Source organism: Schistocerca cancellata, chromosome 2 (genome assembly GCF_023864275.1).
Source record: "Schistocerca cancellata isolate TAMUIC-IGC-003103 chromosome 2, iqSchCanc2.1, whole genome shotgun sequence".
NCBI lineage: Eukaryota > Metazoa > Arthropoda > Insecta > Orthoptera > Acrididae > Schistocerca > Schistocerca cancellata.
The window spans coordinates 381,542,358-381,568,633 of record NC_064627.1 but is presented as its reverse complement, the minus strand read 5'-3'; the positions used below and the strand labels follow the sequence as shown (position 1 = coordinate 381,568,633).

The 26,276-nt window shown below is 40.7% G+C and overlaps 2 protein-coding genes across 3 annotated transcripts in view; one reads left to right on the top strand and one right to left on the bottom strand.

Moving 5' to 3' along the window:
- The window catches only part of LOC126161787 (signal recognition particle 19 kDa protein), a 77,583-nt gene extending 60,345 nt beyond the window's left edge, over positions 1–17,238 (bottom strand). Inside the window, exon 1 of the mRNA XM_049917860.1 lies at positions 16,991–17,238. Coding sequence (XP_049773817.1) covers positions 16,991–17,043 — 53 coding nt within the window. The 5' untranslated portion in view covers positions 17,044–17,238. The remainder of the gene's footprint in view (positions 1–16,990) is intronic.
- Positions 1–26,276, top strand: part of LOC126161784 (DNA-directed RNA polymerase II subunit RPB3) — an 86,012-nt gene that overhangs the window by 50,891 nt on the left and 8,845 nt on the right. The window contains exons 2-4 of one of the 2 annotated variants that reach the window (XM_049917858.1): positions 17,446–17,578; positions 22,230–22,401; positions 23,852–24,032. In XM_049917858.1, the coding sequence (XP_049773815.1) occupies positions 17,493–17,578; positions 22,230–22,401; positions 23,852–24,032 (439 nt within the window). In that variant the 5' untranslated portion in view covers positions 17,446–17,492. Of the gene's footprint in view, positions 1–17,353; positions 17,579–22,229; positions 22,402–23,851; positions 24,033–26,276 lie in introns of those variants that run through there. The other variant, XM_049917857.1, reaches the window with a different exon arrangement.

Below are 26,276 nucleotides of genomic sequence, written 5' to 3'. Positions count from 1 at the left end.
ATCCCTGTCCCCACCGGGAATCGAACCCTGGACACCGTACACGGGAAGCGAGAACATTACTGCAAGCCCATGAGCTGTGGACATCCTCTGAGATACACTGTGCCTTAGGAGTGCTTGTCTGGCAAAGCACTCTGTAAAGCTATTGTAGAATTTAGAAAGGAGAAGCACAGCACTGGGAGAATCAATGCTGTAAGAGTGAGTCATGCCTTGATATCTCAGCCTGAATGATCATTTTCAATGAAAGGCAAGGGTTCAGATTCAATCCGAGAGTGAGACAATGTCTCAGAAACGTTTACAACAGTACACACTCCCCTGCATATTGAAGGATTTCTTTTGGGAACATCTGGTTCATAAATAGTTCTGGCCCTAGGATGTCATATACTATAAGTGATGAGTCAATTGACTAGTGTGATAAGAAAAGAGAATTATGGGACACCTTAGGGTGTGTAATGGAATAAAAATTGTCCAAGGACATTTTTGCACCACCTGCACAGCTGCAAAAGTGTGCAGTTATATACTAAGGTGAGCAGAGAATAAAAGATTGCATTATCACCTTGAAAAATGTACCTATTGCTGAAGTTCTGGCTGTTGTGCTGGACAATTGGCTGCAGGATCCTGTCCCAGTACTACAAATACATCAAATCAGCCTCCATAGCAGTGACAAGTGTCTAAAGTCTGTGCATTGTGGCTACCTCAACACTCTTTACACATCAGGCATCAAACAAACCCTACAGCTGCAGATGAAGAGAGGATGACACCACTGATCCAGGTTCCAGTCCTCGTCCCTTGCCCACCTTCTATGCACATTACAGTGCTGGGAAGGAATGCGTTGTACTGTTGTTTGTAATAGATGCCTAGAGGTCAAACTGATCATATGAAGAAGGTTGGGTACTGTCTGGGTCAACAGTTTTCCCAGCTGCCTCCAAAAAGGTTATGGGCAGTTCCTGCGACTACATAGATTTTCCCAGAATTCTGACTAAAGACATTCTTCTTGGACTTGCAGCCAAATCGTAACATCATTTAGACACAACATTACAGAGATCAATCTGCAAGCCACTGACTGTGGCCGCAGCATCCAGAGACAGTGGCCATGTATGTGTATGTGTGTGTGTGTGTGTGTGTGGGGGGGGGGGGGGGGGGGGTGCAGTCTATGCAGTAAGTAGCAATCCATCTTTGACTTTTCATTGTTTGATAATCCGTGAAGTGTTGGAGTTGCATCATTTTGCAGCCTAGTCTACATTGTCTTCTTTTTAATCAGTAGTTGTGCCCCATTTCGTTCCTTCTTGATTTCATGTAATTATATCACTTACCAATGGTCAAAATAATTGTTTATTTACGCACCTTATATGCATATATTTTTGTATGCATTTTTCTTAACTTTTATATTATGTTATGATTTTAAGTGGATATCATTTACTTAATTCTTTTATCCACTATTTTATTGGTGTGGGTTCCTGTAGTCATGTCCTAGTTCATGAACCACGGGCAACGTATGAGTGGTCAAGTAAGTGGTCCCGACAGTCGGAATACCAGTTACTTTGGAATAAGGCTGGGCATCTCGGACATATTCTGAGTCATGGTCACCTTTGTGCTCATACGGCAAAGACTACCAAATCCACCGGTTAGTCCTTCAGCCGTTAGGGGTAAAACCCAATGGGACTCGAGGCAAGTAAGGCTAGCAACCTGCTTCCCTGGTACTTTAAATATGATGCTGGCAACAATCAGAGCAAAATGTCTCGGACCTTTCGAGGTGACGGAGTCCCACCTCTAACTGACAAACCAGGGACTCCTAAGATACGACTTGGCAAGCAAATGGTAATGAGATGGGGTGCTATTAATATCAATGGGGGCTACTCTGGGAAGAAGGTAGAGCTGGCAGAGGCTGCAAGTAAGATGGGGCTGGACGTTTTAGCTGTTAGTGACATTCGGGTAAGGGGTGAGAAAGAAGAGGAAGTGGGAGAATACAAGGTCTACTTGTCAGGAGTCAAAGCAGGAATAGCACAATGGGGTGTAGGGCTTTACATCAGGAAAGAAATGGAACCCATCGTAGTTGCAATAAGGTATGTAAACGAACGACTGATGTGGATAGATTTGACAGTGTCTAGCAAGAAAATTAGGATTGTGTCAGTATATTCGCATTGTGAAGGGACAGATCAAGATAAGATGGATAGTTTTTATGAGGCACTCAGTGATGTAGTTGTTAGAGTAAAGGACAAGGACAGTGTTCTGCTCATGGGTGATTTTAATGCCAGGATTGGAAATCGAACAGAAGGGTATGAAAAGGTTATGGGTAAATTTGGAGAGGATATGGAGGCCAACAGGAACGGGAAACAACTCTTGGATTTCTGTGCCAGTATGGGCTTAGTAGTCACAAACTCCTTTTTTAAACATAAGAACATTCACCGGTATACTTGGGAAGGCAGGGGAACCAGATCTGTCATTGACTATATAATAACAGATCAGGAATTCAGGAAGGCTGTGAGGGACACACGTGTATTCAGGGGATTCTTTGATGACACTGATCATTATTTAATCTGCAGTGAAATTGGGATTGTGAGGCCGAAAGTGCAGGAGGTCAGGTCCATATGTAGGAGGATAAGAGTGGAGAAACTTCAGGATAAGGAAATCAGGCACAAGTACATAACAGCGATCTCAGAAAGGTACCAGTTAGTTGAATGTAGTCAATTACAGTCATTGGAAAAGGAATGGACAAGGTACAGGGACACAGTACTAGAAGTGGCTAAAGAATGTCTTGGAACAGTAGTGTGTAAAAGTAGGATGAAGCAAACAGCTTGGTGGAATGATACAGTCAAGGCAGCCTGTAAAAGGAAAAAGAAGGCGTATCAAAAATGGCTACATACCAGAACCCAGGTAGACAGAGAAAGTTATGTTGAAGAAAGAAACAAAGCCAAACAGATAATTGCAGCATCCAAGAAGAAATCGTGGGAAGACTTTGGAAACAGGTTGGAGACTATGGGTCAAGCTGCTGGAAAACCATTCTGGAGTGTAATTAGCAGTCTTCGAAAGGGAGGTAAGAAGGAAATGACAAGTGTTTTGGACAGGTCAGGAAAACTGCTGGTGAATCCTGTGGATGCCTTGGGCAGATGGAGGGAATATTTTGAAGAGTTGCTCAATGTAGGTGAAAATGCGATCAGTAATGTTTCAGATTTCGAGGTAGAATGGGATAGGAATGATGATGGAAATAGGATCACATTTGAGGAAGTGGAAAAAATGGTCAATAGATTGCAGTGCAATAAAGCGGCTGGGGTGGATGAAATTAAGTCGGAACTCATCAAATACGGTGGAATGTCAGGTCTTAAATGGCTACACAGGATAATTGAAATGGCCTGGGAGTCGGGACAGGTTCCATCAGACTGGACAAAAGCAGTAATAACACCAATCTTTAAACATGGAAACAGAAAAGATTGTAACAACTACAGAGGTATCTCTTTAATCAGCGTTGTGGGTAAAATCTTCTAAGGTATTGTTGAAAGGAAAGTGCGAGTATTAGTTGAGGACCAATTGGATGAAAATCAGTGTGGGTTTTGGCCTCTTAGAGGTTGTCAGGACCAGATCTTTAGCTTACGGCAAATAATGGAGAAGTGTTATGAGTGGAACAGGGAATTGTATCTATGCTTTATAGATCTAAAAAAGGCATATGACCGGGTTCCTAGGAGGAAGTTATTGTCTGTTCTACAAGATTATGGAATACGAGGCAAACTTTTGCAAGCAATTAAAGGTCTTTACATGGATAGTCAGGCAGCAGTTAGAGTTGACGGTAAATTGAGTTCATGGTTCAGAGTAGTTTCAGGGGTAAGACAAGGCTGCAACCTGTCTCCACTGTTGTTCATATTATTTATGGATCATATGTTGAAAACAATAGACTGGCTGGGTGAGATTAAGATATGTGAACACAAAATAAGCAGTCTTGCATATGCGGATCACTTAGTTGTGATGGCAGATTCGATTGAAAGTTTGCAAAGTAATATTTCAGAGCTAGATCAGAAATGTAAGGACTATGGTATGAAGATTAGCATCTCCAAAACGGAAGTAATGTCAGTGGGAAAGAAATATAAACGGATTGAGTGCCAAATAGGAGGAACAAAGTTAGAACAGGTGGATGGTTTCAAGTACTTAGGATGCATATTCTCACAGGATGGCAACATAGTGAAAGAACTGGAAGCGAGGTGTAGCAAAGCTAATGCAGTGAGCGCTCAGCTACGATCTACTCTCTTCTGCAAGAAGGAAGTCAGTACCAAGACTAAGTTATCTGTGCACCGTTCAATCTTTCGACCAACTTTGTTGTATGGGAGCGAAAGCTGGGTGGATTCAGGTTACCTTATCAACAAGGTTGAGGTTACGGATATGAAAGTAGCTAGGATGATTGCAGGTACTAGTAGATGTGAACAATGGCAGGAGGGTGTCCACAATGAGGAAATCAAAGAAAAACTGGGAATGAACTCTATAGATGTAGCAGTCAGGGCGAACAGGCTTAGATGGTGGGGTCATGTTACACGCATGGGAGAAGCAAGGTTACCCAAGAGACTCATGGATTCAGCAGTAGAGGGTAGGAGGAGTCGGGGCAGACCGAGGAGAAGGTACCTGGATTCGGTTAAGAATGATTTTGAAGTAATAGGTTTAACATCAGAAGAGGCACCAATGTTAGCACTGAAAGAGGCACCAATGTTAGCACTGAATAGGGGATCATGGAGGAACTGTATAAGGGGGGCTATGCTCCAGACTGAACGCTGAAAGGCATAATCAGTCTTAAATGATGATGATGATGATGATGATGACTATTTTATTGCATTTTATTATGCATACTAGCTGAAAAACCCACAACTGCTTAGGTATTTATTTATTGCAAACTATTAGTCCACCTCCTCCTCCCTCATGTCTCTGTCCATGTCCACCTTTGCCCGCTCTCTACCCATCTCTTACCTACCTCCTCCTCCTCCCCCTTCTCCCAACCCATCGCCTCTCTTTGTGGAACTCCTCTTGTCCTCTCTCTCTACGAACCTACTCTTTTCCCATCTGTCCACCTGTTACTTCCCCCTGTCCATCTCCTCCTCCTCCTCCTCCTCCCCCATCTCTCTGTCTCTCTCTTCCTTCCCCTTTCTCTGTCCATCTCCTCCTCTCCCCTCTTTCTGTCCATTTCTCCCTCCACTATCTCCCTCCATCTCCATCTCCTCCTCCTTCTCCTCTTATCTGTGTTCTCCATCTCCTCATTCTCCTATCTCTGCCTATCTCTCTATTCTCCCTTCTCTCCCCATATTATCACACCCAAATAAGAGGCTGATGGCTCTTACCTACAGTATTTCTTTCCAGATTGTAATTAATATGTGTAGCAAATTTGACCGAAATCATTCCAGAGGTTCAGGATCAGCTTTTTACCATTGGCTTGCTCGCATATGCACATGTTAAACATATCTCACACATATTTAATATATATCATGTGTGTTACATTTCACTTGTATGACTAGAAAATTTTGCCCTGCAGTTTCATTTTCACGCAGCTTAAAATGTTTACGATGCTGTATCTCCTGAACTATGTGCCGCACAATGATATAATTTTGCAGGTACATCCAGTGCTATATGTGCCTATATTCTGCCAAATGTGTCATGAATACACTTGTTATTGTTGTTGTGGTCTTCAGTCCTGAGACTGGTTTGATGCAACTCTCCATGCTACTCTATCCTGTGCAAGCTTCTTCATCTCCCAGTACCTACTGCAACTTACATCCTTCAGAATCTGCTTAGTGTATTTATCTCTTGGTCTCCCTCTACGATTTTTACCCTCCACGCTGCCCTCCAATACTAAATTGGTGATCCCTTGATGCCTCATAACATGTCCTACCAACCGATCCCTTCTTCTAGTCAAGTTGTGCCACAAACTTCTCTTCTCCCCAATCCTATTCAATACTTCCTTTAGTTATGTGATCTACACATCTAATCTTCAGCATTCTTCTGTAGCACCACATTTCGAAAGCTTCTATTCTCTTCTTGTCCAAACTATTTATCGTCCATGTTTCACTTCCATACAGGGCTACACTCCATACAAATACTTTCAGAAATGACTTCCTGACACTTAAATCTATACTCGATGTCAACAAATTTCTCTTCTTCATAAACGCTTTCCTTGCCATTGCCAGTCTACATTTTATATCCTCTCTACTTCGACCATCATCAGTTATTTTGCTCCCCAAATAGCAAAATTCCTTAACTACTTTGAGTGTCTCATTTCCTAATCTAATTCCCTCAGCTTCACCCGACTTAATTCGACTACATTCCATTATCCTCATTCTGCTTTTGTTGATGTTCATCTTATACTCTCCTTTCAAGACACTATCCATTCCATTCAACTGCTCTTCCAAGTCCTTTGCTGTCTCTGACAGAATTACAATGTCATCAGCGAACCTCAAAGTTTTTATTTCTTCTCCATGGATTGTAATACCTACTCCAAATTTTTCTTTTGTTTCCTTCACTGCTTGCTCAATATACAGATTGAATAACATCGGGGAGAGACTACAACCCTGTCTCACTCCCTTCCCAACCACTGCTTCACTATCATGCCCCTCGACTCTTATAACTGCCATCTGGTTTCTGTACAAATTGTAAATAGCTTTCGCTCCCTGTATTTTACCCCTGCCACCTTCAGAATTTGAAAGAGAGTATTCCAGTCAACATTGACGAAAGTTTTCTCTAAGTCTACAAATGCTAGAAACGTAGGTTTGTCTTTCCTTAATCTAGCTTCTAAGATAAGTCGTAGGGTCAGTATTGCCTCACGTGTTCCAACATTTCTAAGGAATCCAAACTGATCTTCCCCGAGGTCGGCTTCTACTAGTTTTTCCATTCGTCTGTAAAGAATCTGCGTTAGTATTTTGCAGCCGTGACTTATTAAACTGATGGTTCGGTAATTTTCACATTTGTCAACACCTGCTTTCTTTGGGACTGGAACTATTATATTCTTCTTGAAGTCTGAGGGTATTTCGCCTGTTTCATACATCTTGCTCACCAGATGGTAGAGTTTTGTCAGGACTGGCTCTCCCAAGGCCGTCAGTAGTTCTAATGGAATGTTGTCTACTCCCAGGGCCTTGTTCCGACTCAGGTCTTTCAGTGCTCTGTCAAACTCTTCAGGCAGTATTATATCTTCCATTCCATCTTCATCAACATCCTCTTCCATTTCCATAATATTGTCCTCAAGTACATCGCCCTTGTATAGACCCTCTATATACTCCTTCCACCTTTCTGCTTACTCTTCTTTGCTTAGAACTGGGTTTCCATCTGAGCTTTTGATATTCATACAAGTGGTTCTCTTTTCTCTGAAGGTCTCTTTAATTTTCCTGTAGGCTGTATCTATCTTACCCCTAGTGAGATTAGCCTCTACATCCTTACATTAGTCCTCGAGCCATGCCTGCTTAGCCATTTTGAACTTCCTGTCGATCTCATTTTTGAGACGTTTGTATTCCTTTTTGCCTGCTTCATTTACTGCATTTTTATATTTTCTCCTTTCATCAATTAAATACACTTGTAGTAAACAAGTAATAAGTTACAATACCTTGCATGGTGTGGTATGTTTTTCATACATTCAGTGTTCATGAAATTTTACCTCCTGAACTAAGTGTCGTACAATGTTGTAATTTTTCTGGTACAATCAGCGGTATATGTGGATACTCTCTGCTAAAAGTATCACAAACACAGCAAGCAGCAAAGAAGTAATAAATTAAAATGTCATGCTTCATGTGGCAGCTTTACTCCATGAACAGTGAAAATGTAGTAAGTAACATTATTTTTTTCCTTTTATCATTTTGTGGAGACTGTCAGAGACTTGCAACAAACATTAAAGATTAATTAAACCTTTATGGAAGTTTTTCACACTGTGCTTTCATTCTCAAATAATTGATAACTTAAGTACGGGTATTCTCGTTTCATGGGCTACACTGCTCTCTTACCTCCACCCCTTTGGACATGGGTGGTTCTCGCATCACAATGATTATTTCCAGACAGTAAGTGATATGTGTACCAAGTCTGGTTTAAATTAGTCCAGTGGCTTACGAGGTAATGTGGTACACACATTTTTATAATCTGTATGGATTAAATTTTCTTAATTATTGTGACTGTGTACTCATGTGCCATCTACTGCCATACTGCCTTTTCCTTGTGGGCCTGAATGAGCACACACAGCCTACTACTGTCTGTTTACAACTCTGGATGGGCCACATACTACTAAGCCCAATAGCATTCCTGTGCATGATACTGTTTGGTTAACTACTAAGTGGTGTAAGAATACTGTACACAAAACATTATATATCAATTATGGCTCTTAAGATGAGTTTGTACTCTGCACATTTTTGCTTAGTTTATTGCAGTTTGTATTTTGTTCTGTATTGACCTCTGTCTACTTCTTAGCTTCTCAATACCAAATATTTTATCTTAATGGTTTATGCTATTATTTTACCTAGATCCTTTTCACACTGTGATGCAGAATAGTGTCTTAGTCTCATTTTGCTAGAAGGCACTACACGTTTTATAATTGGTATGCACTCGACCTTTTGCTTATTATTATTATTATTATTATTATTATTATTATTATTCACGTATGGGAGGTACAACCAATCGATGTCACTTTTGATGTCTGGCCTTCCGTTGTGTCCAAATTTGCTTCATCCTTTCAGAATGAAGTCTCTTTCTTCACACCATGGTGTTCCAGTCCATTTTCTAATTCCCCTCTCACCAACTTCCCAATCAAATATCTTTTAAACGTCTGCCCGAGTTATACCGGCTACTGTAACATCCTCCTTAATCGCAGCCAATCCATTTCATTGGCTCAGTTTTGGCATTAGTTCTGTTTTCATAGTATTCTACTATTTGTTTTGTCAACATAGTGGGTGCCATTCTTTTAATGTGCTCATAAAATTTAAGTCTTCGTTTTCTTGCATCACCATGAATGTCTGTGTATTCTTCTATTTCTTTATTACTTCTCAGCCTCTACGATTCTCCATCAGTAATTTTGGGATCTAATATTTGCCTAATAACCTCCGTTTCCTTCTTTCTTTTGAATTTGTTCAGTATCCCTCTTTCTATTTAAAATTAAAGCTTCTGCTCCATAAAGACATTCGGGTTTGATTACAGTGCTGTAATGTCAACTTTACTGAATTTAGAAAGTGATTTTTATTATAAATATTTTGTGTTAAACTGAATGCAGTTGCCATTTTTCGACAGCAAACTTCGTTTGCAGCGTTTTCCAGACCATTTTCTTGTACGATTTCCTCCAAGTATTTAAACTGAGAAACCCTTTTTATTTTTCCCAGTCTTTATATCAAATGGTTCAGAAATTTCTACCATGAATTTAACTTTAGAGCTAGTGTCGGTTAACGTTTCCTTAATCAGTCTTAGAGTTTAATTATAACGCCCTTGTTCCTTTAAAATTTGGAAAAGAGATTCACAATCAACTGACTCATAGGCCTTTTTAAAATCCGCAAATGCACATATAATATTGTTTCTAGAAATCCTTTGGTGCCTAAGGATTAGTTTTAAATTAAGAATTTGTTCCGGACAGGATCTGTTTGGTACAAAGCCTGTTTGGTATTCACCAATTTTAGGTTCTAACTGTTCTTGGGCTTGATCAAGTACACACAGTGAGAGAATTTTGTATGTGACCAGAAGAAGAGGGATTCCTCAGTAATTATTAACATCGGTTCTATCCCCTTTTTTATGCAATGGATGAATTAGGGCAGTTTTCCAGTCCTCAGATATTTTCTCAGTTTGCCAGATATGTCTTATTAACTGAGTGGTCTCTTTCATAATGTTAGGGCCAGCTGATTTTAGTAGTTCTGCAATTACATCATCTTGTTTAGTTATTCCGTTTTCATCAGGTTCTTAGAGTTAGGGCTGGTGTTGTTAGTTTGCTGTGGTTGGAATTTATTCACTTATTCTGGACAGTTTAATAGCCTTTCAAAATAATTAGCAAGTACTTTACAATTTTCCTGGTTGCTAAAAGCCAAACTGCCATTTTCATTTTTGAAGCAAAGAATTTGAGGTTGGTAACTGGTTGGTTTGAATGTTTTATAAAAGTTTCTTACCTTGTTCTTTTGTGATTCAATTTTGATTTCTAAAAGTTGGGCATTTTCATAGTTTCTTTTAGTCTGTCGGGTTAATTTAGATGTTTCTCTTCTTACAGTTAGAAAGGTGTTGTATTTTCAGTTTTGCTACTATTCCAGTTTTTGAATGCCTCATGCCCAGACTTAACTGCTGTTTTACAATCTGCATTCCACCAAGGGTGTTTTCAAATTGGAATTAAATTTTATGCTGTTTTAATGAACTTTTCTTTTAGGTTTTGCCAATTGTTGGATTGTTTTTTGTCAAGTTCACTTGTTACAGTTGGGGTTATTATTATCTGGGATAACATTTTTGTTTGTTTTTGTTTTGAATAGTTTTTGAGGTTTAAGTGTATTATTACAGTCTGTCTAATCTCTTTCAGTATTCTACCTTAGTGCAATTTTCTGTTGTTATTCCAGATCTGAAGATGAATGTACAATCAGCTGAAACCAGTTATCATTTAATGTTATTTACATGTGCTCTTGACTATTAAGTAACTTTATTAAAAAGATTTTTAACTTTATGTGCTGAGAAATTATAGCTTAATAAGAATACAAGATAAACTGTGTGGGAAATTGTGGAAACCAAAACTGCGAAGAGCAGAAAATCTGACTTATAAACGTAGATAACATTAATAGTGATGAGAAAGACCTGTCAAACTATGAAGTGCAAAGTATCAACAGATACAGATGAAGTACCCGTATCATTCATAATATCAACTGCTTCACAAACTGCAAAGCCCTTGGCACACACTACTAACTCATTGTTTACTGAGTGAGTGTTCCTGAGTGATTAATTTTTTTTAACTGTTATACTTTTACTAAATAGTGGTCATAGGCATAAAGCAGGAAACTATCACAACCCATATCACTCCTCTCACCATTCTCTAAACTTTTCAAGACAGTAATGGAACAACAAATCATGACATACTCAAATCACCACATGCTACTGAATAGCAATAAATGTGATTTTCAAATTTGCAGAAAAACAGAAAAAACAATAATTGATTATGCAGAGTTCGTTTCGGTCATTCTGAAGGTACTGATCTGTTAAGTCAGATGCAAAGATGGTCAAAATATGTTGCGTCTTAGGCCCCATTCTCTTCCCTGTTTATATAAATGATAAATAGACCTCAAACACTACAGCTAAGATTATGCTGACTGTAGATGATAGTTTAATAATGAGCAATGTTAACGAGTCTCTGCTGGCAATAACTGATTAAGTCCTTACATTCATGGATCAGTGACAACAGGCTGATGCTCACTGTAAACAAAACATTACATTCAATGGGGAAAAGGATTTACAAATAGAACTGGTAATGAGTTACGAAGAATATTATATACAAAACTGTTAGCAATGTCTGTTGACCAAGACTTAAATTGGAAAGATCATGTAATGGAACTCTCCCAGAAACTCAGTTCAGCATGTTTTACTCCTGGCGAAAAGTTCAAGTTTCTAGCTGAGTGGCAGTGTTAAAGTACTGCAATGTTTTACGAGTGTCATACTCATCATCTGGGGAAGCCAGAACTCATGGTATTTAACACTGCCACCCAAATGGAAACCCGAGAGCTTTTCACCAACAAGACATGCCAGGAGAGCCTACATTCACACACATGTTTTGCTCTGTGAATCATTTCACAAATCACACAGAAGGTGCTGGAGTGGTTTATTTTATTTACTTCCAATTCCTTTGTGGTTTATGGAATAGCCTTCGTTTTCCTTGTCTTATCCTGTATCTTCATGATGGAATTTATGTAACCCACCTGTTGTCTACTGTTATTCAATGAAAAAGACTGAAAACATTTTTGAAATGTCTGAGTAATCCACATCCAGACAAGTCAGCACACTGGCCACATTTTTAATCTGCCAGGCAGATTCGATCCAGGGCTGGCGTGCCTTCCTGCATCCCAGAAGGGTATGTCAACATGTACAGCAATCTATACAAGTCATGCTTATGGAATAGTATTTCGGGGTAAAACTAACAGTTGAATAAATGAAATTTTTAAATTGCTGAAAAGGGCCATCTCTCGACACATGGTGCTATAAAGGCACATTGCAAGTCACCATTTAAAATGTTGTGCTATACATATACAAATTTGTGTTGTTGATCACAACTAAATTTAAAGACCGAAAAATTAACAGCAATTAAATTGAATGCAATACAAACAGCTGTTGGTCCCATCACTTAGAGCAAACAACAACTCAGACATCTACATTTACATCCATACTCCGCAAGCCACCTGACGGTATGTGGCGGAGGGTACCCTGAGTACCTCTATCAGTTCTCCCTTCTATTCCAGTCATATTGTTCATGGAAAGAAGGATTGTCGGTATGCTTCTGTGTGGGCCCTAATCTCTCTGATTTTATCCTCATGGTCTCTTCGCGAGATACACATAGGAGGGAGCAATATACTGCTTGACTCTTCAGTGAAGGTATGTTCTCGAAACTTTAACAAACGCCCGTACCGAGCTACTGAGCAAACTCTCCTGCAGAGTCTTCCACTGGAGTTTATCATCTCCGTAACGCTTTCGCGATTACTAAATGATCCTGTAACGAAGCGCGCTGCTCTCTGTTGGATCTTCTCTATCTCTTCTATCAACCCTATCTGGTACGGATCCCACACTGCTGAGCAGTATTCAAGTAGTGGGCAAACAAGCGTACTGTAACCTACTTCCTTTGTTTTCGGATTGCATTTCCTTAAGATTCTTCCAATGAATCTCAGTCTGGCATCTGCTTTACCAACGATCAACTTTATATGATCATTCCATTTTAAATCACTCCTAATGCAGATAATTTATGGAATTAACTGCTTCCAGTTGCTGACCTGCTATTTTGTAGCTAAATGATAAGGGAACTATCTTTCTATGTATTCGCAGTACATTACACTTGTCTACATTGAGATTCAATTGCCATTCCCTGCACCATGTGTCAATTCGCTGCAGATCCTCCTGCATTTCAGTACAATTTTCCATTGTTACAACCTCTCGATACACCACAGCATCATCCGCAAAAAGCCTCAGTGGACTTCCGATGTCATCCACAAGGTCATTTATGTATATTGTGAATAGCAAATGTCCTACGACACTCCCCTGCGGCACACCTGAAATCACTCTTACTTCGGAAGACTTCTCTCCATTGAGAATGACATGCTGCGTTCTGTTATCTAGGAACTCTTCAATCCAATCACACAATTGGTCTGATAGTCCATATGCTCTTACTTTGTTCATTAAACGACTGCAGGTAACTGTATCGAACGCCTTGCGGAAGTCAAGAAACACGGCATCTACCTGTGAACCCGTGTCTATGACCCTCCGAGTCTCGTGGACGAACAGTGCGAGCTAGGTTTCACACGACCGTCTTTTTCTAAACCCATGCTGATTCCTACAGAGTAGATTTCTAGTCTCCAGAAAAGTCATTATACTCGAACATAATACGTGTTCCAAAATTCTACAACTGATCGACGTTAGAGATATAGGTCTATAGTTCTGCACACCTGTTCGACGTCCCTTCTTGAAAACGGAGATGACCTGTGCCCTTTTCCAATCCTTTGGAACACTACACTCTTCTACAGACCTACGGTACACCGCTGCAAGAAGGAGGGCAAGTTCCTTCGCATACTCTGTATAAAATCGAACTGGTATCCCATCAGGTCCAGCGGCCTTTCCTCTTTTGAGCGAATTTAATTGTTTCTCTATCCCTCTGTCGTCTATTTCGATATCTACCATTTTGTCATCTGTGCGACATGTGACCCAAATTGGTGTCATTCTTTATACGGCACTGCAAAAATATAACAAAGGTTGAATATGGAAACTGCGGGTCGACCGAAGCGTCCGATCCCACCTGTCGGGTTTGACCCGTGACGTAAGGCTGTTGTGGTGTGTGACGTCACGATGGCGCGGAGTTTGGTTTGTGAGTGTGACGTTTTTGTAGGTATCATTGTGTTGCGGTTTGTGGAGCCCTCTGGTGGTGTGTTTAGGGGTTTCGTGTTGTGTGGTGTAATGGGTTCAATTTGGTCCTACTGATTATAGTGGCTGGTTCGCGTTTTGGCTGTGTTTCGAGCAAAATTGGTTTCAGTGAGTTAGTGATTTAGTGGCTTTGTGTGAAAGTTATTGTAGTGCTGTTCGCTGTAGGTCGTATGTTAATGTAAGTAACTGAATTTGTTGTTGGTCTTGTTAGGTACGGATATGACTGATAAAATAAATAGTGTGCGACTCCATGCTATGATGGGTGCGACTCAGTTGGAGCTGATCAAATTTCTACAGCTTTTTGGGTGATTGCGGAGGTGGTCAAGTGTGCTGTCTGTTGGAAGGAAATGACATTGGTAAAAGTTCCAGTGTCTTGGACCAGGGACAGTTATATGTAGCAGTGCCGTACGAATAACTTATGGCACTCCATATGTCGCAGTTCCTGGTTCGAGAAGTCTAGGTTGGGCATGCGCGAGATTGTGTTGTTGACGTATTACTTTTGTTATAGATCCTCTCAAAGTTTTTGCACGTGGAGGTGGACGAGTCGCAGTTTGCGAAAAGGAAGTACGGCAGGGATAAGTCTGTGGTTGATCTCTGGGTATGGGGGGCTGTTGTACCAGGGGGTGGGTGTTTGGAATGTGTTTTCAGGGTTGTGGGCGGGTCTAAGGCGGAATTAGTGGGGTGAATTGACGAGTTTGTAGAACCGAGTTCCACTGTAGTTTCAGATGCTTTTTCTACTTATAGCGGGTTGGGTCAGAGGGGTTACAAACATTTAGTTGTTAACCATAGTTTAGAGTTTAAAAATTATGAGACGGGGGCTTGTACGAATACTATAGAGGGGATGTAGGAGGCCGTTAAGTCAGTTCTTGTAGCAGTTTTTGTTCAGTTGTAGTGTGTGATTGAGATTTTTTTATTTTGTGTTTGGTTTTCGTTTATGGGTATTTTATTTTGGGGTGAGGGGGGGGGGTCGGGTTTGGGGGTGGATGGGTTGGGTGTTTCTTTTGGTTGTGTATTTTTTCGTTGGTTTGTGGTTGTGTGTTTGTGGATGGGTGTGTGCCTGTGGTGGCCGACCTAGGTTGTGGCAAGTTTTTATTTTTCTTGTTCTTAGTGTATTTGTTGTATGTTGGGGTCGACGCAAGTGTTCCATTACAATGTGTGGTTGTGGATATGGGTGTTCTGGTATCGGAAGCTGCTGCTGAGCTATATAGGTCAAGGGAAGTGTCCAATTTTAGAAGATATTGTGTTTAGAGGAATTTGGGGAGTTTTGTGTTGCCTTTTTTTTGTAATTTCGTGTAGTTTGGTATGGGGGTATGTGTGTAAATTTGTTTATATTTCCTTTTTCCCCACCCAAAAACCCCCAATTTCCCACACTTGTCCCGTTATGTCATTAGGTTTTTTGTGCAACGTGTGTGTGTTGGTTTTTCGATGTATTTTTGCGTGTGTTACCATGTTTATATAATGACATCATTGGCACCATATTGGAGTCATAGTGTATGGTTGTTCCACCATATCTGTGACGTCATGGGTTAAGGCAGATGGGTGGAATCGGATGCTTCTGTATTTCCAAAACTGCTTTTCAAGCAGAGTTAAAAACATTTCTACTTGAGAAGGGCTTCTAATATATACGTAACAAAAGTAGTAGCCTGTCTTGGCTGTGTGTGTCTATGCACAAGAGTGTTTCTGTTGCTGGTTTCCTGTTTTCTCTGTCCAGTTGTGGTGCATACACCACCTCAGTAAAGACAATCAGATACAAGAATAGTTGTGCAGGAATTAGTGATAGCAGGGGATCAAGTTGGTGTTTTCTTTCCCCTCCCAGAACTGTAATATTACAAAGTTTCATGTTCTAATAATGTTACTGTTTATACTTGTGTATCATGGAGGTTACTTACAGGGTCTCGCTATCTGTGTGGTTTTGTTGACAATTTTCTTCCCAAATAAAATACTGAGCAAGGTGGCACAGCATTAAGTCGCAGGCCTTGCAGTCCAGACAAGTGTGGTACACCTATCCTGGCCCGAGTTTTCCATGGCTTCCCCGTGTCCCTACGCTGAATGTTGCGAAGGTCCCATTGAAAAGGTCATGGTTCACTTCCTATCCCATCCTTGCCTAATCCGATCCACATTCATTTATATTTTATATATGAAGTGTATCTGACATGTCTTATACTGTTGCACTGAATGAGCAAATAACTAATACATAAATAAATAGAATAAAAATTACTCATATACAGCATCATTTAGTTATGTTTGTCAGTCTTAAATCAACAGAGAAACAATCCTTCAGTACTGACTTAATTTCTTACCAATGTAACGGAAAACTGATGATCTACTGTCTCAAATAACCAAAACAGTTCATAAAATATGTAACTGTTGGAACATGACACTGTTACAGCAGATTTTTAGCAGCAAGCAATTTCCTCTCCCAACAGTCTCTCTTAACTGATATTAATGTACAACTAGTAGAAAACGCATTTGTATGGCGAAATATCAAGCAGAATTGCACAAGAAGGCAAATGTTTTGCAAGACAATATCAGTAACACCACCTTATTCGCGCAGTAATCTATACAGTATTACTTTCCGCTACAAGTAGGTCTACGCTGCAAATCTTTTTCATATTTGTGCTTCCCATATTTGTTCCTTCATTTCCAGTTCTGCAAACTGTACAGCAATAGCACTCTGTGGGGCAGTAGTTATATAAGCAGAAATTCTGGAATGCACTCTAAATCTCGAAAACTACTGAATAGGAACAATTTCTTCCTAAAAGAAAACTAATTCTTTACCCTACAACCCAATATGTCAGTAGTTCATGTGGTTTATTAAGACTACAACGTAGCACTTTTTTCAGTAAGTTACCTATTACAACTAAAACATATTTCACGCAATGCTTCATATATACCACGGTCGCTGTAAAAACCGCTACTGTGTTACCTTTCTCTGTCACTATGTTTCTTATCCGGCGACCACGCTGTCAGCGCTGCCATTTTCAAAACAAGTGTTATGATATTAAGTTGACATATTTTTGAATTCAAAGATGTTCAAAACATCCACACGACGCTTGTAGCGTCGGAACACAAAAATGAATTGTCGATTGATAAAGGAAAGCTATATGATGTATTTTCTGATTCACATCACACATAATAGAATCACTGTGAATAATATGCACAGTTCTGCAGTGATTGCTAACAGTACGTTTTAATTTGTACGTGAGAAATATCTCAACATGTGAATAGGGACGTGCTACTCAAAGATCTTCCAAGGATATGTCATTATGTTGGCTTCACCGTGATCGATTTAAACAAGTTGAATGTGTCCGAAAGTGGAAACCCCAAAGATATCCTTGACAGTTGACAGTGTAGTTGTTGTTGTTGTTGTAACTTTAATTTTTATTGTAGTGCCGAGTTATACAACAAAGTAGTGTCTGTTATAAAAAATGCCGTATGCTAATCAGCCGACTGTACATATCACGGATCTGACTGAAGAAAATGTGAGATTTCAGATTGAGGATACAGATTTGAGGTGCGTGTAATATTATGCAGGTGACATTTATCTAATCTGTAGGCAATTTATACTGTGCGCACAACTGTTTCATGCTTACCGCATATCAAGTGTAAATCTCAGTGTTTGTGATTACTATTTTCATTTATTGATGAATGCCAAATGTTATTGCAATGAATGCTTCCGCTTGCTGGTTACACTATAAGCTTTATCGATGAGTGTGATTGCCAGTGGAAGAAACCTATAATTAGGTCAGAAGTCAATTTATATTTAATTAGTCTGTGTGGATCTTAGATCAAAACTTTTAATGATTTTCCCGTTTCGATTAGGCTAAGTTTTTATTGTATTATACAGTCAAAACATTGACAGTTGGAAAAAAATCATCAAGTGTACTTTCTGACCATCCCAAATGGGGGATTTTAAGAGTACTCTAGTCCAAAGTAGGGAAGGTAGCACCATCTTTACCTGAGAAACTTTGCCTGGAGACTATTAACATTTATATGATCCTATCCAGGAAGCATAGGTCTCAAACTTATCTTCAGTCGGTGCAGATTTTAGTTTAAACCTATGCTTTCTGTGTCTTTCAACTTCTTTCATGTGATGTTCAATTAAAAATTGCCTTTATCTTCATATTTTCCTGCGTCTTTCTATCCTGTGCTCTTTTGTTTCTTTTATGGATGTTGTATTTGCTGACATCATTCTGCAACTTTTCTCAGAGTTTTCTCATGCTCTGCTGACATTGTTCTTCCCATTTCGTAAATAAATAGTAAGTCATGTTAGTGTAAACCATTAAGGCACTAAAGTCAGATTAATCTGTGATTGACAGACTGCAGTGATGGGGGTCAGTGTTGCTGACATGCATCCAGCCACACTCCACTAGGCACTATTTGTAACAACAAAATAGGCAACACAGCAAGCGTGTGGCATGCGAGAAAGAAGTACGATTGGATCTCGGCGGAGTTTAGTTATACTAACCAATACAACCTAAAAATGTTAAATGATTTAGATTTTACGAATAATTCAAAAAACTGTCACGAGTGTGACATAATTACTTTTAAACATTTGTACAGAGTGTTTGCCAATTCATGTTACATGCTTCTAGAGGATGTGGAGGGGCTCAGTAGATCAAGTTTTACATAGGAACCCATACCCAGGGAAATACGGAAGCGTCCGATCCCGCCCGTCTGCTTTGACCCATGACGTCACAAATATGGCGGAAACAAAAGCAAACACACACACTTTCCACAAGAAGCCTAATGACACTAACGGGACAAGCGCGGGAAATGGGGTGTTTTGTGTGGGGGGGCAAACTAAATATAAACAAATTTAGACGCCTTGTGTAGCTACAACGTGTAAGTGAAGACAGCCATGTATGAATACCCACCCACCTCCCCAGGGGTCGTAACCCCAGCGACCCGTAGAAGATAAAGATGCTTCAGTAGCTGATAAGTATTTTTTGTCTTTTTTTAAAAAACAATCTCACGGGATAGAACGAACAGATCAGAAAGATAAATATAATAAACTAGAACAGAAATTGGAGGAAACAGATAATTAAAATAAGTAATAAGCGTTTTTAAATTAAAAAAAAAAGAAACTCACAAGATAGAACGAACAGATTAGAAAAGTAAATAAAATAAGATAAAACAGAACTGGAGACAGCCACACTCAAACCAAACTCCGCGCCGTCATGACGTCACACACGACAACACCCTTACGTCATGGGTCAAAGCCGATGCGTGGGATCGGACGCTTCTGTCGACCCATACCCAGATATGGTACATTTCTTTACAAGGAAAACAGTTGCTACTCAATAGTGCTCTAGGTGTCGGTTACGCAGTTCGCATGTTACGGTATGCTACCCACAATCATGAATGTTACAATGTTCTCTGTTTCCATCTGCCTTGCTTTTATGCTTCTTGGTGATGCATTGTTTCAATTGACATCATGGTGATTGGTACTGCAGTAACAGGATACCTGAGTACACGTTCACGGACTACACCGATATGTTGTTAATTTACGATGAAGCTGGCCATAATGGAAGAGAACTCAAAGTTTGTACCGAGCGAGGTGGCGCAGTGGTTAGACACTGGACTCGCATTCGGGAGGACGACGGTTCAATCCCGCGTCTGGCCATCCTGATTTAGGTTTTCCGTGATTTCCCTAAATCGCTCCAGGCAAATGCCGGGATGGTTCCTTTCAAAGGGCACGGCCGACTTCCTTCCCCGTCCTTCCCTAATCCGATGAGACCGATGACCTCGCTGTCTGGTCTCCTTCCCCGAAACAACCAACCAACCAACCTCAAAGTTTGTACCGCAAGTAATTTCCAAATCATGTGACTCCATCTCATCCCATGTTTGCCTGAGTAAAACAAGAGCTGTGGGAAAGTGGGAAATTCAAAAGCTATTGAGCAAACTATGGTTCTCCAAGAAGGCAGTGCGCTGTCCTATTTGAGGGGGAAATAAGTTAAAAAGATCCCATCAGTGAGCACATGAGCAATTGCACTTGACTGCATGTGTCTCACTCGTCTGTTGGGCATGTTCTGCATGAATGAGAACTCCACCCATATCACCCTCAGGAGGTACATGCCATGCTTCCTGTGAATTTTGTGCCACATGTCAATTTCTATAATTGGTTTTTACACCGTTGTGTGGATTTTCCTCAGTTTCCAAGGCGAATTTTATTCACCAACGAAGTACACTTCAGCAGGGAAGATGTTCTGAATGCTCAATATAGCCACGTTTGGGATCAAGAAAACCCTAAAGGCTTGTGTACATGAAGATTTTTGCTCATATTTGGCCACAGTGTGTGGGCAGGTATCTGTGATGGTCATGTGATTGGGCCGTACATCCTTCTTCCTCACCTAATGGGTGCCTGGTACTTGACATTATCTAATGGGTGCCAGGTGCTTGAGATTACGGAAAAAAGTGCTGGCGGAGTTTTTAGAAATGGTGCCATTGGACATTCGATATGAATGGCGGTGCAGCAGTACATTTAGCTTTTAGAAGTGGTGCCATTGGACATTCGATATTAATGGCGGTGCAGCAGTACATTTTACAGTTTGTCTCCAAAACAATCTGAATGTAGTTTATGGGAACAGGTGTATCGATCAAAGTGGGCCACATGCTTAGCCACTAAGATCCCCAGATTTAACCCCCTTTGACTTTTCTTGCGTGGACACATGAAGAGTCTTGTTTATGAGACACCTGTCCAGTTGGAGGAAGATCTGGTTGCACGAGTCGTGGCAGTGGCAGAAGTGATCAACCATACACCACCCATGTTGGACAGAGTTTATGTGAAGTTACTACACAGCACTGAACTTTATGGTCTTCATATTGAACAGTCATTGTAATATCACAGTAAATAGGAGTGAAATCTGTACTTCGTATTTTCCTTGAAACATGGAATGAACTATTTCGGGACATGGATTCCTACTTAAAACTTGATCTACAACCTCTGAAGTGTAAAATGAATATTGAAGCGCCCTGTATGTGGTCATTTACATATTTAACACTGCTTTAAGGGTCACTAGATGGTTTTATTAGGTTTTGTCACTCCTAACGCAAAATCAACAGAATTGCTGAGATACACAGTAAACTTTTTGTGTTTTTTTTGTGTTTTTTTGTCACAGGTGGGACACTAAATGCAATTTTTTTTAGCTGCATGCGTAGTGTCTTACTTTTGAACATCCACAGCTGTATGAAATACTTCAAAATTAATTCACAGAAAGTGGATTCCATGACATCAGCTGTATATGGTATAGATTTACTACTCAAAAGTGATGTCTGCAAATTTGTGCCAGACCAAGACTAGAACCTGGATTTCCCACTTATCGTGAGCAGTCGTCTTAACTACTTCAGCTATCTGTAATGCTCCCTGGATGAATTTGGAGGATTACCATAGAAGGATGTAGACAGTTTGTTATATTGAAGTAAGACACATCAAGTTAGAGACAGGCAACTTGGGGGGGGGAACCACTCACATATAGATTATGCTCACAGCCTTCGTCATAAAGAGAGAGCGCGAGCAAGCACGCACGTGCACACACACTCATACACACACCCTTCATGCACACACGACCGCCAACTCCAGCATCTTGGTGGGCTGTGGGCATTCCATCCCGAGATGCTGGAGTTGGCAGTTGTGTGTGCATGAAGTGTGCTTTGCTTGTGTGTGTGTGTGTGTGTGTGTGTGTGTGTGTGTGTGTGTGTGTGTGTACTGATGAAAGGTGTGACCAAAAGCTATATGTGAGTGTCTTTTTAATCATGGCTGTCTGCAATGTGAGGTGTCTTCTTTACAGTAAGTAGCAATCTGACTTTTCCTACAATGTTGATATTCCTACCTAGAGTTTCGTTGTTTGATATGGAAATTTGGGTTGGACCAGGGAGCATGCCCAGATAGCCAGAGTGGCACTCGCAATATGCGGGAAGTCCGGGCACAAATACAAGAGTGGTACATATTTTCAGATGTCACTATTGGGTCATAAATCTATACCTACTACAGGAATTCACAGTAAGTGAATAATTTCAAAGTAACTTACAACCAGCTGTGTGTGTGTGTGTGTGTGTGTGTGTGTGTGTGTGTGTGTGTGTGTGCGCGCGCGCCATGTTGAATTCTGTATTGTTATAACATTATCCAGTGTATCATATATTAGCATATTGACTTGTTTTTGCAGTGTTGCTAATAGCATGAGAAGAGTTTTCATAGCAGAAACACCAACGATGGCCATTGATTGGGTGCAACTCGAAGCCAATTCAACAGTCCTTAGTGATGAGTTTTTGGCACATCGCATTGGATTAATACCATTGACATCTGATGAAGTGGTTGACCGCATCCATTATACAAGGGTAACTTTAACATTTATGTTATATCCTTATTCAATGCAGAATACTAAACGGTCTTTCTAGAAACCACTTAGTACAGATAGTTCAGAAGCCCAACCATTATGGATATCTGTTACATGAAATGTCAACAAATAAAGCTGACCTCTTTGAGGAGTTCCTCATTGAAAATCGTTTCAGTGACCGTGAAGCAGTTCTAGCAAAGGGCAACTAAAGCGAGTAGGAAGATTAATCTCTTCATTCAGTTGCATAAAGAGGCAGTAGCGTCATATTCTAAGGAAGAACTTGAAACATATAGTTTTGGGCGCAGAAATGTAGAGTAACTTCTGGCTCATCAGTGGCACCAAAATGGATGACACAGGAACTGAAGTTGAGGGTTGCAAAGAAAAAACAGGGATATCTAACTGCTTTTTTAAATGATCCTTTACTAGGGAAAGTACAGGAGCACTGTCCCAGTTTTTCATTCTCACATCACTGTAAAAATGAATGGTATAGATATTAGTGTCAGTGGTTTGGGGGGGGGGGGCTGAAATTGCTAAAATTAAATATGCCCCCTGGACCTGATAGAATCCTTGTCCATTTCCCTTCCTGCAGTTTTGGTTGCGATCAACTGCATGCGTGCAGTACAGAAAACTGTACAGTAAACATGTCAGCTGTAGTTTTGCTTGTAGCCTTGTCTTTCATGTTCTATGTTCAGTGTTGTGGCCGAAGTAACTAGTAGTGTATGTGTAAATGAGGCAATACAGCAGGTGTTCGGCAAGGGTGATGTGATAGTTGTAATGGCTATGGAAAGCATCTGTGGGCACAGTATAGGAAGGATGTTGGGAAGAGTGTCCTATGCTCTTTCTTTCTTCTGACCTGACAAATGGCTCATCCAGCCAGTTACAGAACATTTTACAGATAAATATACTTACTGAATGAACCATGATAACAGCTTGACTTGTTCAGTCAATGTTTTATTCACATTGGTAAAGAACTGGTCATATTAACTTTTGTTTGTATTTTGAAGCTACCCCAAACAGCCACCTAGCAGTAGTGAATAATTATATCTACAGCTTCAGTAGTTATTTCATTATGGTCAATACCAATTAAAATTGAAGTACATAATCTGTTCAGTCTAATTATCCACATCATTGAGGGTTTTCAGTTTAGGAAATATCCTCCAACTGGGTTGCAAATGTTATGCATGGAAAGCTCATTGTGTTTCTCCATGGGGTTGGCATAGCCATAAATTCCAGAGACGTTGCTAATTTACAGTGTAAAACAAAGGAGGAGAAATGTGGAAGAGATGGATGGACCAAGATTTTTGAGGAGGTAACAAACCAGATAGGGTTTAATCCTTGGTAAAGTAAATAATCTGTTTTAATTGTCATAATAGCAACAAAATCTAGCATTATATTTTTCCTTAGTTTGCTCTTCTGTTTTTTTGTGTTGCCATATAAGAATATTTTTTCAGGACTGTTCGTGCATGGATTTCTGCCCGGAATGCAGTGTAGAGTTTACATTAGATGTGAAATGCACAGATGACCAAACAAGACATGTAACAACAGCAGATTTAAAATCAAGTGACCCTCGTGTTGTGCCTGTCACATCTCGACACAGAGAAGATGATGCAAATGAATATGGAGAAACAGATGGTATGTTTGGTGAATGGTGTATTGTTTGTTTTTATGAGTTTTCATAGGAATGTGAACCATATGTGTGTCACATCACAGTTATGTTAAAACATGTGAACTAGTTTCTTGAGAAAGAGACATCTCTGTTAAACAAATACTAACAAAGAGATAGAGGGGCTGGCCAGTACTTACCTCAGCTCAGTACAGCCGATAGGTACACAAAAAACAGAACCGAAAATTTACGTTCCTACCTTTCGGAACAAATGTTCCTTCATCAGGGAGGAGAGAGGGGAAAGAAAGGGAAGAAGGGAAAGTGGATTCAGTTACTCACAACCCAGGTTATGAAGCAACAGGGAAAGGAAACCAGGGAGGGTAGCAAGGATGGAGGCATAGTTGTCAGAGGGAAGCGATAATTTTGTGCCATTGGCTATCTTCCTCTGCCACAAGAAAATTTTTTGGGGACATTTCAGTGCCACCCGCGAACTTTTTTGCGGCACGCGCGATCTTTTTTGCAACACGCATGATCTTTTTTGCGGCACGCGCGATCTTTTTTGCGGTACGTGCGACCTTTTTTTCGCCACTCGCTATCTCTGTTTTTGAGCAACGTGTGTTCTTTTCCCCTGATCTGGACATACTTGCTTGGTCTGCTCAACTTTTTCCGTATTTTTCTTATTTAGTGGTCTTCCTTTGGTATTGAACATTACCAACACAATTTCTTTCTTTCTCGTCCTTCCCTCCTTGTTTTATTCCTTCTTATGATTACTATTTTAACTTTAGTTATTTAATTTCCCTACCCACCAGTTACCCACTATGTACCCTAATCCTATACCACATTATTTACATTCATTCCGGAAACATGCATTCACTGTAGTCAAACTGCAATCCCACATACTTTTCCTCCGGTCCTGCTTAACCTTTGGAATTACCCCTAAAGGACTTACCTTAAAAGTTCCCATCTCTGGGTGCAATTCCTCCTTCCACCAGTCGCTCCAGGACTTCAAAATGGCTCTGAGCACTATGGGACTTAACATCTATGGTCATCAGTCCCCTAGAACTTAGAACTACTTAAATCTAACTAACCTAAGGACAGCACACAACACCCAGTCATCACTAGGCAGAGAAAATCCGTGACCCCGCCGGGAATCGAACCCGGGCGCAGGAAGCGAGAACGCTACCGCACGGCCACGAGCTGCGGACCCCCATCCTGGGCTTCCAGAACCTTCAATCCTTAGCCCTTACCCAACTTGTCCTGAATCTCTACACTACTTCATGTAACCACCACTCCCAACAGCTCCTATCTCTCTTCAAAGTCCTCCACCTCTCAAACCCTTGCTTGGCGAACACACTCAGGAACATCATCCTAGAAGCCAGCTGCAAACTTGAGTTCCATGCCACACACCATCTGAAAAACTATCCACAGTGCTAGTGCAACACCTAAGAAGTGGGGTCCCTCTCCCTATCCCTCACAAACACCAACCACAACAGAACCTTCAACAAACCCCCCTCATAGCCAACAAACCTAGCCTATCCACCCTACTCAATCTCCCCATCCCAGCACATACCCCACACAGACCAAATCTCAACTATAACCACAGTCAAATGCCACATATCACCAGTCCCAATTCAGTTCTAAACCTGTCATCCAGATCCCTCTCTCCTCCAGCGATATATGTTCTATCAAAAGGCTTAACCTTTAGCTCCACGTCTAAATTCAACCACACTGCCGTGGTTAAAGATCTCCTTCCATTCACCTGGAACCTCAACTGGAAATATCACTTCACTACCAAAACACAGCCCCCAAATACTAGACCCAGTGTTGAACCCTGTCTAGAACAGTTCCGACCGCCTTCTCAAAGGGATCCTCCTCCCCTCCCCCAAAACCACCCCTTGCAGACATTTCAGGAATTCCTCACATCCAGTGTTGCCTCCCAGTCCTTCTTGAAGAACATCCCGACAACCCCCAACATCACCCCAGCTGAATCCCGTGCCATTAAGGAGCTGAAAACATACCACTCTGTTGTCATCCTCCGGCGGATAAAGGCTCCACAACTGTGATACTTGACCGTGTGGAGTATGTGGCAGAAGGACTGTGTCAACTCTCCGACACCTCAACCTACAAAGCTGTTACTCAGGATCCCATTCCCTCCATCCAGACTGAGCTGCAGAAAATCCTAAAAATCCAAGGTCCCTCACAAGGCCTCACAATGGCTTCCATAGACTTACTCACTCCACCTGAGCCATGTACCCCTACCTTCTACCTATTAC